Genomic DNA, 18,901 nt, shown 5'->3' on the forward strand with positions numbered 1-18,901 from the left:
CTTCATTTTATTTCAGAAAACTAAAAAAACGTGTGCAACTGTGCTAATTCAAATCCTAAAATGAAAAGAAATGCTTAGAACTTTATTCATGCATGTAAAACATTTTATTGATTTTCTTTCACAACTAGATAAACTGTTGTTGTGTTGATATATGTATGAATTTTACCAGTGAGCTTTGATCCAGCGTAAAGGTTGCTACTCTGACAAAAAGTGCATGAAAAATTACAATCACATCCATCTTAGATGAAAGAAAGAAAGAAAGAAAGAAAGAAAGAAAGAAAGAAAGAAAGAAAGAAAGAAAGAAAGAAAGAAAGAAACAAACAAACAAACAAACAAACAAACAAACAAAGAAACAAAGAAAGAAACATATTTTCAAGAAAGTGTTTCAAAAACACGTGTGTATGTGGTTTTAAATAAGCAATCTCATCATATAATTCTGAATGTTTCGAAATGATCCGTGTGACACAATGTTTTTAGGCCATATAAGACCTGATAAGATAATCACGATTAAGTAATATATAAAAAAAAAAGTTTCGAAGTTGATGACAAGCAGGTGAATAATTTGATTGCTTAGTCACCATGACTCTAATGTAAATTGCTGCATTTTCAAAATACATCAATCCTACAATGTATCCATAAATCGTGACCAAATTACAGGGATATAATTGCTACCAACTGATTGCAAAGTCGAAAGCTAATTAACAAACTGAAATCTTATTACAAAGTAAAAAAATATACATATAATAAAAACTCCTGCAATGCAGTTTGTAAATTTTTTTAATTAATGCTTTACAATGTTTACATTTTATTCAAATAAACAATAACCATGTAACTAATCATTTCTCTGGATGCAAAACTCGCTTTCAGATTGTTGATCACTTCAGTGTTTGAATATAGCTGTCCTAGAGTGGACAAGACACACAACATCTTTTCAGCCTCAGACTGATTGTTCTACATGCAACATGACTTTATTTTCAATACATTCTATAGTTAAGAAATGTGATTACCGTTCAGTACAGCAAAGTTAAGGATCAAGAGACATACAGTTTCAATCGTTTGTTTAGTTAAAATGCCTCAGAAAATAACAGCCAAGATCATTTGTTCACTTTATGAATGACAAAGGCAGTTGGACAGATAAATGTGTTTAGAAGTTAACAAATACTCACTGTCTATGTGCAGTTCCGCATTTAATACCAACATCATTAATGTCTTTGGGAAGTTACACTTTTTTGGTCTAGGGAATTTTTAAAGCTGCTGGGTTGATTTTGCTTCATTCTCTTTCCGTCTAACCAACTTTTGTCATTGTTAACAAGATAACAGGAGCAAAATAGAATTTGATTTGATGAGTTATCAGTCACCTAGCTACGCCACGCCCAAAGAAATATAATGAAACGTTTTCTTTCCCCAACCTAACTTTATTTGAATTACAAGTGTTGTGGTTTTCTATGTACAGGTTTTCAGAATCAACTCATTGTTTTATTTATGACATGACTTTGAACCTTCAAGAAGGCTTTTGTTTGGGACAGTCGTTTACTTTTGTGGCATTTTCAAAGGTGTTTTGCACGGTGGGTATTTTGAAAGGTATTTCACCCTCGGTACTGGACGTGACCACAGACTTTGAAAGACTGGCTCTTGCAGGATTCTATTTGGACTATTCCAATCAATGGCATCATCATTTATTAGCATATTGATTTTTTTTAGTTAGTATGATGTTGTGAGTGTGCAATAGCAATATAAGGAATAATACAACTTGAACAAAGTGGTGCCTGGGAACTCAAAACAAGCTGACGGGTTTTGTTTTGTTTTTTTTGTTCTTGTAACGTCGTCATTTTGACAGTTTGAAGTTTCCGCCCGACAGCGACGTCATGGATATCTGCAGGACACATTGAATCTGTATATCACATATGAGTAGCATATTTAATTAATGCTCCAAAATCTTCTGAGTCCACATCAATCATGGTCCCAAACGAAATACAGATTGTGTATGTGTTGGCACAATCAATGCATCCCACCACCCAAGTGTCATATCAAATTATTATAATTACTATATCAAAGTACATACTATGTCAGAGCCATTATATTAGCTGCAGCTGGAGAAATAAGATTATCCTGGTTATTTTTAGCACAGTATTTCAGGTCTTTTGGGACCTGTGTGCTAATGACAAGTCGTTTCCAAAAAATGAGTAGACTGTTTATATTGGAAAAGAAAACAAATCTTCTCTCACATAGCAACAGTTTAATGTTATGTTTTTTTCCAAACCGGTCTTGCTTTCACATTTGCATACTGCAAAAAGGGAATCATCTGCTAATGGAAGAAGAGCCTGGCCGTTCTCATGTTTGGACTAATTTGATCTGTCAAATGGATGAACTGCACATGTATACTAGTTGGTTTCTTAATCCTAACCTACTTAATACTAGAGAAAATGACACATTTCCCTCTTGTGCTTTTTTTTTTTTTTTACTGCCCCCTGTTAAAGCACATACAGTATCAAATGACTACAAGTCATAACATCGCATCGTAGAAACAACACATGGCAAGTGCCCAAAAGACTCAGGTACATACAGAAAAAAAAAAACGCAACGACAACAAAAGACTCATTTCAATTTTAAACTCCTTCCTGTTGTTGCACTAGCTCAAGTACCGTAGGCCTCAAATGAAGTGAGACTGTGGGGCGTTTTCTTACGTAGATCAGCTCATAAGCACCAGTTGAACGAAGCTGCTCCTGTACCCTCATGGAATCCATTGCTTTCAATCCCTCAAAGTAGCTGTCATTAACTGGTGGCAGTCCAGTTCCCCTCGCAGCTCGAGCGGGCCCGGCAGTCTCATGCCCGTCTTCTGATCCACACACCAACACTTTCCTCGCTGGCCATCACGAGCTGGATGGCACTGTGGGCAAAAATTACAGTCATTCTTGGGTTACATGTAATGGGAAATATACAGTATACACTGTATTGTAGGTAGGTAGGTAGGTAGGTAGGTAGGTAGGTAGGTAGGTAGGTAGGTAGGTAGGTAGGTAGGTAGGTAGGTAGGTAGGTAGGTAGGTAGGTAGGTAGGGGTTAGGGGTAGGAGTAATACAGTAGAAGTAAAAAAGAATTTGATTTATACCAAATTGAGTCAAATAAATATACATCTATTTAGGCTAGTCAATGTAGTTATTATATTTAGGCTGCATTTGATAAAGCTGAGTTTCAACAACTCAATTAAATCAAATGTGAAGGAAATATTGAGTTTATTTTGACAGTATTTAATAAAGAGGAATGCAAAAAATTCAAGTAACTCATTACTAGAAAGTACTTTGGTTAAGTGAAAGCTACATACATTTATTGAATGGAAATCCTACCCAAAACCTAATTGTGGTCATCCAATGAGCTATTTTCATTTTTTTTCAGTGGTGGATCAATTTATAATTTTAATGTACATGAGTGAAAATGGACTGAATGATTTCTAAAAAAAAATCTGTGGTTGATCAATTTATATTTTTAATGTATGACATGCATAAGAATGGACTGAATGATTTCTAATTGGATCAATTTATAATTTTAATGCGGCCAGTTTTTGTTGTTGTCTTTTTTGCCCAAACGGATGTTCAAAAATTTGGACGACCGAAAGTCGACCAAGATTGGGGGTTGACTACAACCCTGGAAATTCTATGGCAAACCACACACACTTCAAATGTGCAGTAGCTCCAATTAATTAACGCTTGTTGTAATGGAAAATCAACGAAGGCCACGCCAAGCAAATTTATATGGAAAACAAGAAACATTGATTTTATCCTCCCATTTTAAAAACCGTTTATCCTGTTTAGGGTCACGGGGGTGCTGAAGAAAGTTGATGAAAGGCGGACTACACCCTAAAGTCCTCGCCAGCCAGTCGCAGGGCACACGTACAGAAAAACAACCAGTCACACCCACATCACACCGCGTAAATGCTGTTTTTTGCCAGAACGACGTTTATTCAGACAAGCTCTTTAATTATATGGACTACATATCTTGAGAAATTCCTGAATCACAAAATGTTAACTATTATAATCGAAGCGATGAAGATTCTTTGTATGCTTCCCACACAACGACATTAAAGAAGTAATTCCACAAGGTTTTTAAGGCTAATCAACAACACAGCAACTCTTCCATAAAATGTTTTTAGTTGTCCCTAGTGTGCTTTACTTCCCGGGACTTTTTTATCACAGTTTCTAACAGTCAACAGATTTGAACTTCTGCAGACAGGGATAGTTTTAAGCATGTTGCACAATTAGCATTATGCGAGTCTGGTAAGGACGTATGCCTTTTCAGAGCTTTTCTATGATTGCATACAAAGCTCAAAGCAATCTTACACACACTCTCCCTCTCTCTCTCTCTCTCTCTCTCTCTCTCTCTCTCTCTCTCTCTCTCTCTCTCTCTCTCTCTCTCTCTCTCTCTCTCTCTCTCTCTCTCTCTCTCTCTCTCTCTCTCTCTCTCTCTCTCTCTCTCTCTCTCTCTCTGTCTCTCTCTCTCTTTCTTGTTTTCTCTCATTGTTTGTATTGTCATCTAATCGGAATTGTAGCTTGCAAAAAAATTCCAAAATAAAAGATACTATATTCAAAGGCATTGTTGCAATGCCATTGGTCATGAGCATCACATCAGTGCATCTTATATACACTGTTCCGCTCGTGAATTCTGAAAAGAAAAGGAAATCATTTTTCATGTAAGATAAAAAAAATAAAATAACAAACAAGAACTTGGTGATCTCAAAGGAGTGTCTACTTGGAAACACTTGTGTTGATTTTGCACTCGTAAGGCAATGTTTAATCTGCTCCAGGCATGTTTTGTACTCTGGCTCAAAGACTGTTGATGTAGTTTGAAAGATAACTACTTGAGGTATAAACATCAGGCTTTCGTTTTGTATTATATATTCATTAGAACCAGGAATTTTTTGCTTCATCATACAAACCTGTTTAGTGTGGAAATCTCCATTCTTATCACAGTTGGGAATGGGAATTGTGAAGAGATCATCATGGGTGCGGGAATTGGACGCCAATCTGTCCAGTGCTCTCTGGAGCTCAGCACGACATGGAGCCTGAGGGAGACACCATTGTCAATGAACATCAGGGTTGCAAAAGCGTACAAAACAATTGTGCTCATCTCATCTATATATCCACGACTGTGTTTTCATCAATTACGTCAGACAGAAGCTAATGGAAAAAAAGCATAATATTTTGGCATATATTACTCCATAGTGTATTGAAGCCCCTTGTTTTAAAAAACAAAACACTTTTCATGAAATATTGTGCACGACTACACATATAGTATTCATTCTCTTGTCATGTGCTTAAAATCATCTCAACTCTATGTTTACACCTACTCTTTCATTGGAGATTTGTCTACAATGCAGTGGACTAGTAAAATAAGCAAATCACTATAAAACAAATCACTGCGATTGGCTGGCAACCAATTCAGGGTGTCCCCCGCCTGCTGCCCGATGACCGCTGAGATAGGCTCCAGCACGCCCGCGACCCCCGTGGGGACAAAGCGGTTCAGAAAATGAATGAATGAATGAATGAATGAATGAATGAATATAAAATACATTAGTCAAATATTTAAATGAACTGATATGTGTTCTGTCTTTTATGTTGTGTTTTTTTTTTTTTTCAGCACCAACAATAAAGATCACAAATATGGGCTACACAAATAACGGTCGAGGCATGCAGAGTAACAAATTTACAATGACAATTTTATTCAAAAAAGTCTCAGTACCTGAGTCAAACTTGCCTACCGTTCACAGCCAAATATGATCGCATAGTTACACAGGCCTCAGATTTACATGCCTGAACTTTTTACACTAATGTTGCGCGTTGTTGAGATGTCTGTCGTTGAGCAAGGAAAACAAAGATGTGGAGTAACAGTTGGTTCTTTATTGCCAAGATTTTGGGTTGTTTAATGGCGGCCAGTACGCGAGGCACGGCAGCAGATGAAACAACCCCCATTCTCCAGATCAGAAGGTTTTATACTGTCCGGAAAAGGCGAGAAAGCGTCACCTGACCATTTGGTATCTATGTGTATTGGAGAGTCACCGCCTTGTGTGTGTGTGTTGTGTCCGCCGTCTGTGCCTATGTGTATTGGGAGGTAACAAAGTTCTGAGTGCTGTATGTGTGTTCTGATTGAGCAGTTATGTTTATATAAAATAATAAGAGGATTTCCACACATATGAACATGAAAAAGTATATGAGTTTGTCTAACCTAATAAAATATGTACACGTTGCTGTTTCTCTCACTTCAACTACTATTATATGGCCATGTAATTGGGGTTGGATGTAGACCTTTATGTATATTTGTGATTTTAGTAAAAATAATAATTATTTCCATAAAATATTTACAATGCATTTACTACACTGCTTCAACTGTTTAAGGTCAGTGTGAGTTGGAGCCTCCTGTTGGGCGGACAACACCATGGTTTAGTTCATCGCAAATCCATACCAACACTGAGTGGGAACTTAACCCATCCTTCTTATACCAGGTGAGTGACCCACTTCACTGACACTATGTTAACTTTACTCATTATTTGTTGCTTTTGAAATAGTGTTTTTTCCTTTCGGAGTGTTGGACTCGTGGTTGAAATCTTTCTGAAATGAACATGATGTCATTGTGATGTCATCAGTACTGTCACGTCTTTGATGACGTCCTCCTGGCTAATGACCCTAGAGCAGTGGTTCTTAACCTTGTCGAAGGTACCGAACCCAACCAGTTTCATATGCGCATTCACCGAACCCCTCTTTAGTGAAAAATACAATTATTTTTTTCAAATTCAAGACCCATGTTTTTTTTACTGGTGCACAAAATGAGTCGTGCATGAACATCACCTTGTTCAAAGAACAAAACTAACACAATGCATGAACTCACAACAAATTACACACCTGCAAATCAGTGTGACTTGTGCTGTTGCCTTTGCGAGATCAGTTTAGATAAGCGTCATCACAAATTTACACGATAAATCAGGTGTGTTCGGACCTCCACAGTGGAGGCGCTGTCGAACCCCTGAGACCGACTCACCGGACCCCTAGAGATCGATCGAATCTAGATTAAGAACCACTGCACTAGAGAGTGTGCCTTGTTTTGTTGAATCTGACTTCTGCGTTCAATACGGTGGACCAGGGGTATTCTGTTGGCTTGTTTGCAGCACCAGGTGGGCATTAGAAGCAGTGCTCCAGAGTAGTTTAGATTGTATTTGGCAGACTGAACTTTTTTGTGTTACCGTTGCTTGCTCTGATTCCCGCCCTGCCCCACGGTTGTGTGGTGTTCCACAGAGTTCAACTTTGGGGCCCCTGCTGTTTTTATTGTATTTTCCACCCCTGGGTTCCATCTTAAGAAAACATGGTATTTCCTTCCACTGCTGTGTGGATGACAGTCAAATCTACGTCCCGCTGAGCAAAAAAGACGTGTTCTCATTAAGGCCACTTTTGTTCCGCCTGGAGGAAAACAAGGCCTGGATGGCACTATTTATTTATTTTTTTGTTTATTTTCAGTGAAAAGAAAACAGATGTTATGGTGTTTGGTGCCAGTATCCCTTGTACATCCCATTTTGCTGACTTGGGCCACATGGTAGAGCAATGCAAATACCTGGGATTTTGGTATCGGTTGATACACTGGAGGCAGTATCGCCAATAGCGATACCAAACACTTATCGATTCTAAAATTATGATGGTATTATAAATCATTTGTCCTATTAATACCACGTTTTATGAAAATCTAACTTTCGGATTGGGTTCTTGACCATGACATAATATAATATAATGTCCTCAGTGGAAACATACCTAGACTCGGTATGACGTCGCAAATGTTGTAATCTTCATATTTTTAGTTCCTGTCTCTGTTCCATGCTCAAAGAAACAGCCATTGAATTTCCTCTAGTCTAAACACTTTCTCTTATCTGATTCAATTTGTTATGATTGCAGTGATTAACATTACCATTGTTACGGTTTCCTTTCCACTGGCCTTGCACTGTTGGTCAGAGAGCACGTAAGAGGAAATATTGTACACTGCTGGCTGATAGTGTGCTTTGACTTAACTCCAAGCTATTCTCACATGTATATCATATACTATACATTGTGGTAAAAGAACACCCATCTGGTATTTTGAAAACATAACGTAATATTTACTGTAAAAATAATAATTTGAAAATAACTGGTGTGGAGACCATGTCTATATAGAAGAAGCAAACATCATTTTTTAAATGTAATCATTTAGTAATTATTTTGATTAGACTATGATCTTGTTTCATAAAGTACCGGTAGCGTCATTAATTCAAGTAAAGCGCATCGAACAGCAACAGTGCAAGTTCACGTTGTCAATACCACTGTTTTGCAGACTTGCATACAAAAATTACGATTGCTATTCTCTTGGAAGTTGTAATAAAAATGTAACAAACACACATGCAACTGAAATGTAAAGAAATTTCCGCTTTCTTTCCACGATCCCTGTTTCTCTCACGCTTCCGCCCACTGCTGTCATTGGCATGCCAGCGGACCAGACACTACTGGAGGCACTCAAGTGGAGGCTCGGAGGTGATGGAGCCTTTTCCGTTGCCAGTCCTGGTCTTTGGAATCCCGCCCACTAAACATTGGGCAAGCCCCTTTCATGTCATTTTTTCCTAAAACACATTTTTATTCCATGACTTTTGACTTATCATGGAATTTGGCATCATTTTAAGTGTTTATGGTGTTTACTGTTTTTTTTTATTTGCTGTTTGAACTGGCTTTTGTATGACAATTTCTTTTTTTTTTAATTATGCTTGATTTCGGATCATGTCATTCTCTCTCAAATCAAATATTCTACCATTTCATTAGCAACTAGCAATCACAAGTATTTATTGAGAGCCAACCCTTTTCTTGCTATTCTCAGAAAAGATACATTAGAAGGCCTAGAGGTTTTTTGTTTTGTTGTTCTGTTCACAATGAAAGCATTACAGTAATAAAGGAATCTTACAAAAATGTCAATTCTCATGAGTCCACAATTTTTGGCTCTCAAGTATATGTTAGCCAATCATCTGACTTATTTCTAATCCCTCCGTTTGTTTGTTTTATTTAGGATCCCCATTAGCACTGGCAGTGCCAGCACTATTCTTCCTGAGGTCCTCAGACCATATATTTGGTGATCTAACTCCCCAATTCCAATTCTTAATGCCAAGCAGGGAGGCAATGAGTCCCATTTTATAGTCTTTGGTATGACCCGGCCGGGGTATGAACCCACAACCTTCCAGTCTCAGGGGGGGACACTCTACCACTAGGCCACTGAGCTGGTCGTTACTGAGCTGGTCGTTACTGAGCTGGTCGTTACTGAGCTGGTCGTTACTGAGCTGGTCGTTACTGAGCTGGTCGTTACTGAGCTGGTCGTTACTGAGCTGGTCGTTACTGAGCTGGTCGTTACTGAGCTGGTCGTTACTGAGCTGGTCGTTACTGAGATGGTCTTTACTGAGATGGTCTTTACTGAGATGGTCGTTATTAACTCCTAGCTATTGTACTAAATGTTGCTTATTTGTAACAACAGTTTATTCTTAATTGAATATTTCCCTGCTGGTGATTTGGTAAAAAAAAACAAAAAATACTATTGAGTTACTGAGATGGTCGATGCGCATTCATGTGCATTCATTGTTATACGTACGTTTAAAAACCAATCTACCTGGGCCAAGATGACAACCTATATTATTTAGTCTTTTTAATTTAATTTCAGTTTTGAGGTTTTTTTTTATTTGTACATTATATAGGCACAAATCATTAGCATATTCTATTGTTAGATTCGTCTAATTCTAAAGACTTGAGTTATTGTCTGTTCCTATTATGTGGTATCTAATCAACAATCCACTTCTACAACCGGATTCGGTTGAAGTTGGGAAATTGTGAAAAATGTAAATAAAAACAAAATACAATGATTTGAAAATCTTTTTCAACCCATATTCAATTGAATACACTACAAAGACAACATATTTAATGCTTTACTCGTGAACTTTATTTTATTTTTCAAATAATGATTAACTATTCAACTATTTTCTCACACAGTTATGGACAAAGTGGTGAACTTCGCCCCATCCTTGCTTGTGAATGACTGAGCATGCTTGAGGAGGCTCCTTTTATACTCAATCATGGGACTCACCCGTTCCCAATTAGCCTGATCACATGTAGGATTTTCCAAATCGGTGTTTGATGCGCTTTTCTCAGCTTTCTCAGTATTTTTTTGCCACCTTTCCCAACTTCTACTGGACGTGTTGCAGCCATGAAATTCTAAGTTGATTATTATTTGGCAAAAAACAATTATATTTATCATCAGTTTGAACATTAAATATGGTGTCTTTGTAGTGTATTCAATTGAATATGGGTTGAGAAGGATTTTCAAATCGTTGTATTTTGTTTTTATTTACATTTTACACAATTTCCCAACTTCAACCGAATCCGGTTTGTCGTCTGATGCACTTCCTTGACGTCAGTCACGTGCTAGAGTTTTAATCCCTACTCGAAAGATGAACTACTGTCAATGTGCTCTTCTCTGAACGTGCTCAAATAATGTTTTTGCTCACCAGCGCCGCTTTGGCTTCCTCTCTCGCAGTGTTGCTTCTCTGATTTGTGGATTTTGGTGGGTGTCGAGCCAGTATCTTCTGTATGCAGCGTTTGTCCTGTGGACTGCATCGGATATTGCTGTTGTTTGGATGCTCAGGGATGATTTCATCGTGCCGTTCCATCACTGAAATCAACGAGAAGTAACACAAATCAATCACTTAGCCTTGCAGTTTGTAAAATGTACTTTCCTCCTGTCGAAATACATGTGGCGCGACGCTCACTGCCTGGTGCTTCATAATGACTGTGGCCGTGTCACGATTTATTAGGTACTTTAAATGACAGCACCCCTGTTGCGGCCTATACCACATTCACCTCTTCTGTGTCCCTTCAGACAGCCAGCTGCTTCCTGAGGAAATGTCCCCTCCCTCTTCATCCTACATCCCCCCCAGATGGAGGTTGTTAAAGTGTATTTGCACTGTCATACTGTAAGTGGGCACTGCTGTGTACTTGCATGTGCAGACATCCGCCACACTCATTTCACCTGTGGCTTGTGCGACTTGGCAGTGTTTTTGTTCTTCCAGCTTATTACCTGTGGCGTTTTATAGACTGGCACTGGAATCAAAGCAGGCCAAACCATAAAAGCTGTGGAATTCATCTCTCCTTTCTATACAAAGTCCCTGCCAGGCATCCAATTAAACATTGTTGGCAAGGACAAAAAAAAGAGAGGGTGGTTCTCTTGCCTGCCAACTCTATGCATAGTGCTTTTGCTTTGAATGTTTTTTATTTTTAGTTTGGAAGAGCGGTAAATTTATGTCATCTTACTTTTTATAGGTTGTGGAAATATTATATTGATGGCAAAAAAGTTAATAGGCTTTTATTGTCATGCCTGCAAACATATATATATATATATATATATATATATATATATATATATATATATATATATATATATATATATATATATATATATATATATATATATATATATATATATATATATATATATATATAAATATATCAAAGTCAAAGTCCGCTTTATTGTCAATTTCTTCACATGTTAAGACACACAAAGAGATCAAAATTACGTTTCCCACCGTCCCACGGTGACAACATATAAACAGTTAATCAATGCAAATGTTGCAGTAAGCCTGCCGTGATGCGATTGTGTAAAGTAATGCGCTTTTCTAAACTGTTGTTCTTGGTGTGTCTGAGGAATTGTGTCATTTCTATTTATTTTTAGGCTTGCCCCTTTTAATCTTCACTCATCAGCACTTCCTATCACAAGCGCCAGCATTGTTTCAGTTATTTCCTTCATCCAAAGTCGTTAATTCGTCTTTTTTTGTCTGTTCATACTTGCGATCGCATGCACTCTTTCTTGTTGGCGCAATGTGATTTGGGAATGGGTCAAGAGTGAGATGTCTTATTTTTTGCTTCAATTGCTGTTTTTCTTGTGGGATGTCAACAATTCTTGTTCATTTAGAGCAGGGGTGTCAAGCTCATTTTTGTCGTGGGCCGCATCAGTCACAGTTTCCTTCGGCGGGCCATTATGACTGTCAACCCAAATAAATATATGAACGCCTCACATTATATATAGTATACGCTACAAAGCAACCTGACAAATAATTGGTTTTCACATCAGACTATAGTGGAAACTTCAAATATTTTAAAAAGATGATTTTTTTAAAGCGAAGACAATTTGCAATTTTAGTAATGACATAAATTTGATGCACAATTTGTCTTCGCCGGCCACAGAAAATGATGTGGTGGTCCATATCTGGCCCCCGGGCCTTGAGTTTGACACCTGTGATTTAGACCCTGGTTGTTGAATGATACAAAACCAGTAACTGCTCCGAAGCAAAAAGCCCCTCAGTCCAGTCCATTAAGTGACTCGATAGTTCTCATACAAGTCCTGCAAAAAATATTTTGCGTTACTTCAAAGAAGTGCGGCATGATGTTTTCGATTTGATTGATAAATCTTAAAAACCAATGGAAAGTCAATGTGTGTTTTCACCCAGCACTCTACCAGACGCTTTGCTCACATCTGACCAAATAACTCTACAATTGGTTTAAAACCAAATGACCCAGGACAGCTGTGGTCGCCTGGGTCAAAGGTCAGCTCTCTGAGAATATGTTACTCATCAGCACTCTTTGTGATGTCCACCTCCAATCCCTCAGAGCAAGTCAATAAAGCAACCAGACCACCCTAAAAGTAAGGGTCTGTAAAGTTAACGTATTTCAGTGTTTCTTGGCAATACTTCACGAAAGGGTCCCAGCATAAGATGGCTGTCAATTATGATTCTATGAAGTTTAATATTCCTTGATTTTTATGCACTGAAATAGCTTGAAATTTTAGCCTCCTAATGGCGGTTTTGTTATAAAATATGACTACAAACATCCACCGGCATTTCCTGTCTTAAATCACATTATTATTTAATTGTGTGCATGATTTTCCACAGCGCTTATTCTAGTCAGGGTCGTAAGCAGCCCAAGTCTGTCCCAGCAGACATCAGGAAATAGGCAGACTACACCCACTCACGAGCACGTCCAGTATAAGATAATTAGTCGCACTTTACCCACACGGACTGCACAGAAGTTAGCAGAGTGAACCTCTTACTGACCTGTTTAACCTGGTTCCAGTTTTTAATCATCTTAATGTCACATTTTTACATGTGTTTTACCGCTCTGAATGTCGTGAATGGCTGTATTTATAACGGCCACTCGACCTGCCTCTGCCGTGCTTGAAATATGGTGTGTGGTTTGCTTTGGATCACGAGCCTTTCTTCTTTTCACTGCACTTCTTTTTTTTCTCTTCCCTTCAGTGTGGTCCAATTTAATCTTGGTTTCATCTTCAAAGAACCTCATTCCAGAGCTGTGAGTATGTTTGAAGCCCACTGCATTTACAGTATATGAAGATGTTTCTTAATGTTAGCTTTCTCAATCAACTATAATTTACTTTTGCAGGTTTGAAAATCTTCTACAACTCCTTAACATATAACAGATATTTTTCAAAGCTTAAAAGTTTCACTTCAAGTCGGTCAAAATCCGTTGTGGCGAAGAAAAAACGGGTGCAATTAATTGATGGATATGACATCATTTCGTAGACGGGTTTACGATCCACAAAATGGAAGAATACAAAACAAGCAAATAATTAGGCTTAAAAAGAACAAAAATTACCTCGTCATATTTCTTTCGGGCGGATAGAAATAACTAATTACATGTTACATGTGCACAGGTTATTTAGCAAAAACATTGATTGTTGTTGTTAATTCTCTAGCAGTGAGTTCAAAAGCCACCCAAACTTTTTTCAAGCAAATGGGAACGCCCTTTACATAGCCGACATCAAATGTCACCAAAACAGCAATCCACTGTCAACACATCCTGACGTTTCTAACAACACTTCAATAAAAAAAAAAAAAAATCATTGCGTGCTGTAAAAATGCAATGAAAGCAGGGAGTTCTCTTAATTTGCTTAAGCCAAAACAGAAGAGTAAATCAACAGAAATTTTCAAAAGAAAAAAAACCCTGCTGCTACATTGCCATATGCTTCTTTGACCACTTCCCAGTGTTCAAGCTGATGCCAAAACAGAGCTCCGGGTGTATACTGTGTTTTTAGGTCAGAAATCGACCAAAGGCAGGGCAGGGATGGTTTCTTTGATAGATTGTTGATTTATTCCACAAGGAGCAATGGGCCTACAGTACATCTGAAAAGAATTGAACAAGGCACATGCCGTCTTTGCACAGGATTCTTTTGAAATTCATAAACTAAAAGAACTGAGCAATAATCACAGAAAGCAAAAATGAAGGCAAAATGATACATTATTTTTGGTAGCAACAGTAGATTTATCGCTGTTCTGTACCATAAAAAAATCATTCAGTAGCCTTTCCATCCAATATTCCAAATAACATTTTGTCACAAATTAGCCAATTACAGAATTAAAAACTCTTCAGGATGGTATGGCATTAGCGTAAACATTTTCCTCCCAACAAAAATTGTTTGGGTTAAAGCCCCTGTGAGCTGAAAACAACCCATGTTTCATCAATTTCAGACCAGTGTGATTGTTTTCCCACGTTTAGCCTCCTATGGGATCTCTCTGCGTTCTGTAGGAAATCTTATATATTGAGGAGAAAAAAAATTGTGATGTCATTCGTGTGTTACCTACTTACTACTTACTATAAGTAAAGGACATCTGAAGTTGCTGTTCAAGTCAACTTGAAGGTTTTTTCCGCTTTGCATTTTGAGTGTATAAACGTACACGCACACAATTCAAGTGTAAAATGAGAGGCGAGTGACATTTCTGCCGAGAGTTAATATTCATTTGTTTGGTAATGATTGTCTTTTCCCTGCATTGTTTTTGGTGCAAGCTAATATTGTAGGTTCCAAACTCCTATTGCCTAGGGATTCGCTGTCTTTCAGAAAAGGTCATTGTGGGATTGTTTGTGGATTTCTTGGCTGCAGCTCTATGAGGGGTCCTTGTGCACAAAAGGACAGCAAGTAGCTGATCACGTTTACTCCTGCGTAAGAGCCACAGCTGTAAAAATGCACTGCAGCGTTCACATTTAAGCAAATACACAATACTAAGGTACATCGGAAAGGCAAGTACTCTTCCATGAATATTATGAGAATAGACAAGTTTAAAACACTGTTTCTAAAACATGTGCTGGGTTATTTTTTTATTGTATATGGAAGTGCAGGGCTAACTCTTCACAGACCTTCATGTAGTATGCTCTTGCACTTTTTTTTTTCCCCTGAGGAATTTAAGCTTTTCATCCCTTACATCTGTATCCATTTGTAAATATTATTGTTTTGTTTTTCACAAAAGGAACAATTTGTGTGTCGTACCGGTCAAGACTTGATAGGAATGTCGGAGCAGATGCCAACACACACACACACACACACACACACACACACACACACACACACACACACACACACACACACACACACACACACACACACACACACACACACACACATAATGACTAATGACTTATTCTGAGTATTAGGGATGGCCAGGCTTTCAAAGAAGAAACCTGACAGGATAGCACACTGCGGTTGGGAGTCAGGTACAATGCAGAGGTGCTGGAAATACTGTATTGATAGTCTACATACATACTTCTGAGACAACGCTGTTGAAACCTGCTCCTATCACAGATTCCTTCATGGTGAATTCTCACGGATTTTAAAAACCCTCCTCTATTTTTATCCAACGTGTTCACTGTTGCTAGGAGTGAGGCAGTGTCAGACACGTATTCAGGAGATTCACCCCCTTGTTTAATAACGCATAAATCTCCCACTTCTGACAAGAGTGTATTTTCACCTTTTTCTCATGCACAGTTTTACTGGCTCTATACTGCTACGAGTACATCAATCATTCCTGTGAGCGTAGAACCGAGTTTTGGCCCAGAAGAACTGATTTATTGTGTATTGAACATCTCCCCCACTTTGTTATGGTCCTGAGAGGTAATAAGAAGTGTAGAGCCTAACAGAACTAAGTGGTCAGATTTCAGAACTTCAAAAAGGAGACTTTTGACCTTAGCAAATGAACCCTTGGCCTTTAAGAACAAGTTCAACCCCCCTCATGTGCAATTTCCAGTCACACTTCTGTTGTAGAAACTCAGAATCTGGTCAGTGCTATGACAGCCCTCCTCTTTTTTTCTTCTTTTTTTTTTACATTTTTTTTTATCATGCTCCAAACAGCTTTCCTCGTCTTTCTGATTCCATTCAGTCACGCTATGTGCTGGCCTAACCTATGCTGGCCCTGCACGGAGAGCAGAAGGCTCTCATTTCAGCTCTGGCAGAATGAGTGCTGATGAGCTCATCCTCCTGCAGGAGCTGGACGCGGTGGCCGATGCATTCGAAGGCTTGTTAGGGCTTGGGGGTGGGAGTGGGGTGGGGGGCAGTGGAAACAGATGCTGCACTGGAGATGAGTGTCCTGGGAGTTTTATAATGACCGATCCAAGTCTTTGTTGTTCTGGCTGGAGCCGGAAGCTTGTGCATTTTACCAGTTTATTCAAGCAACACGGGACCAGTATGAGTATAGTTTGGCTCCAATAAAAGAACCACGGCCGTGACACTTTAACATTTGCCTCACACGGAATAGCGGAAATCAACACCACTCTATTTGTTTAGAATAGAAGACAAAAAGTGTTGATACTATGACATCAGAGGGGAGAAGTTAAAGTCCATTGAACTGGAAAGGGATATGTAGATAAGGCGTGAAAGTAAAAACAGATCTAAATGGATGCAGGAGGACAACAACAAAGAGGAAAATATCAATTCTGCCTCGAGGTGCGTGGTCCAGACGTCACGGAGAGAGGCAAATTTGCAGCTGTAGGATGAGGAATGAAAAAGCACCAAGTGAATTACTGACTGCAGAGAGCTCTATTAGCCCCAGACTGGCCACACTCCATTACAGTCTTTTGATACGGCAGCTTTTATTGCCTCCTCGCAGTACACACGCACACCACACACACAAGCGTAGACGCTCTCCTTCCCAAGAGCACCACAATGCATTTCACTGCCTGCACAATCTCAGTCTCGAAGTCATTGGCATGATTTAGTTAACGCACACGCCCGCTTTTTAATATCACCGAAATGAATGCATGTTTTGACGAATGGAACTCGTTGGTCAAAGATCACACGCTGGAGCAGCAGATGTCTCCAGCGCGAGGTCCTACACCACCATTCTGCTTTGGATCCTGCTGCAGGGCCCCTTTCGCATCAAGTGACTGCAAGACAACGAGCGCATGCCCTCCAACGGGGCGTTGCTGTGCAGGCTGTACCTGACAACACTTTTCAAACCACTGACAGGTAACTAACTAACAGTGGCTTCACAAAGTGCCAGCCCACATATAGACATTCCTTGTTAGTGACTGACTTGAGATCATAGCTCTAGATAGGAAACAAAAAAGATAGCTCACCTGAGTTTTCCTCCACCTCCCTCTCATCGGTGCACACCCCCTGGCCATGCATGAGGGAGTGCAGTGGTCTCTCGATACCCTGTGGCGGGTAGCAGCGCAGGCCAGTACCACAGCGCGGCGAGTAGACGCCACAGTGCGCCCCTTTCGGCAGGGCGCACGTGGGGCAGCAGCCGCAGCCAGGTTCGCGCACAGTCTCCTCGCAGCTTTCCGGCAGTTGACAGCTGGCTAGCCTCTCCTCAGAACACACTGGGCAGCGGATGGCCTGGTCGGATAAGCACAGTGCCACTAGCATCAAAGTGGCAACAGCCCACAGGGCCCAGTAGGATGGAGCCACCGCCACACCACCTTCACGCACCATGGCAGCCTGCAGCCGATCCTATATTCCTATATGCACTGGTCAGTCACCTGAGTGGCGCTCAGCTTTAGGTCACTTTTCTAATTCAAAACAGCAGACTGGAGCCCAGCGAGGGGACGGCAGTCCAGAGAAACTCTTTGTCCAGGGTGGTCTTTGATATTTTCAGCTAGGGACACAATGCCTCGTCTGTAATGCTTTTCTGTCCCACTGATTCAATGGCACAGCAGTGAACTAGAAGAAGCTTGCTCTTGATCTGCTCAGCTGACGGATGTAGTGATCAGTAGTAGTACTAGGAACTCAGAACTAGGTTTTGTTGTGTTAAAATGAATATCCACCAGTGTGTTCGGGTGAGCCCGTTCTTCAAGTCCAGAGTCTTGCCACTTTCTGCTGAAACACCCAAAAATCAGGCCCTCAAGTGTGCAGCTGGAAAATCATCAAAAGGCAATGTTTTGAATAACAACTCCAGTCTCTCCTCTTGCTGGTGTGCAGTGCAAAGAACTGGCGCCTGAGAATGGCTCAACTTGAGTGGCTCTCTTTGGACTTTATACTGGTCTATGGACACGCCTCTTTTTACAGTGAGAGAGAAGCTGAAAGGCTCAGTAGAGAAAAGCGCGACTAAAGCTCTCTCTCTCTCTCTCTCTCTCTCTCTCTCTCTCTCTCTCTCTCTCTCTCTCTCTCTCTCTCTCTCTCTCTCTCTCTCTCTCTCTCTTTCGCTCGCTCTCGCTGTCTGTCTCTCTCTGTCTCTCTCTCTCGCTCTCTCTCTCCCCCTCTGTCTTTTTCTCTCTCTCTCTCTCACTCCCTCTGTCCTACTCACAAACACAATCTTACTCGCTCTGCCTGGTTCTTTTCTCAACCTTGACTGCACAAAGAAGGAAAACAACAAGATTCTGCCCCGCTTATTTGCAAATCCAACTCTCATTACCTTCCCAAACTGCTTTGGGCCGAGAACTAACTGGTTGTGCTGACCCCCGGTTTTACCTGTGCGACCACAACAACAGCAAACGTGTGTGCTCATGTTTGCTTGAAAGAATGTGCACAAACCCAATTTGCCATGTCTCAGTCCACATGTTCTAATTTGCGGTCTCTTGACGTGGGCAGCATTGAA

General features: G+C 39.8%; 1 protein-coding gene across 1 annotated transcript; it reads right to left on the reverse strand.

Moving 5' to 3' along the window:
- Positions 1-1,718: 1,718 nt before the first annotated feature.
- LOC147056305 (insulin-like growth factor-binding protein 4) lies at positions 1,719-18,289 on the reverse strand. The gene is made up of 4 exons (XM_085912911.1): positions 17,442-18,289; positions 10,541-10,704; positions 4,928-5,053; positions 1,719-2,887 (listed from the first exon to the last, which is right to left on the reverse strand). The coding sequence occupies exons 1-4, from the start codon at positions 17,797-17,799 to the stop codon at positions 2,750-2,752; spliced, it is 786 nt and encodes a 261-aa protein (XP_085769037.1). The 5' UTR covers positions 17,800-18,289; the 3' UTR covers positions 1,719-2,749.
- Positions 18,290-18,901: the final 612 nt, after the last annotated feature.

This window comes from Syngnathus leptorhynchus, chromosome 5, assembly GCF_054491065.1.
Source record: "Syngnathus leptorhynchus isolate UIUO chromosome 5, UIUO_Slep, whole genome shotgun sequence".
NCBI classification, from domain to species: Eukaryota; Metazoa; Chordata; class Actinopteri; order Syngnathiformes; family Syngnathidae; genus Syngnathus; species Syngnathus leptorhynchus.

What these genes read in the sequence shown, in the direction of transcription:
- LOC147056305 (XM_085912911.1), bottom strand. Translation starts at nt 17,799, where the DNA reads ATGGTGCGTGAAGGTGGTGTGGCGGTGGCTCCATCCTACTGGGCCCTG. An exon ending in GGAGGTGGAGGAAAACTCAG is followed by an intron (nt 10,705 to 17,441) that starts GTGAGCTATCTT and finishes CGTTGATTTCAG; the next exon opens with TGATGGAACGGCACGATGAA. An exon ending in AGGAAGCCAAAGCGGCGCTG is followed by an intron (nt 5,054 to 10,540) that starts GTGAGCAAAAAC and finishes TGTCTCCCTCAG; the next exon opens with GCTCCATGTCGTGCTGAGCT.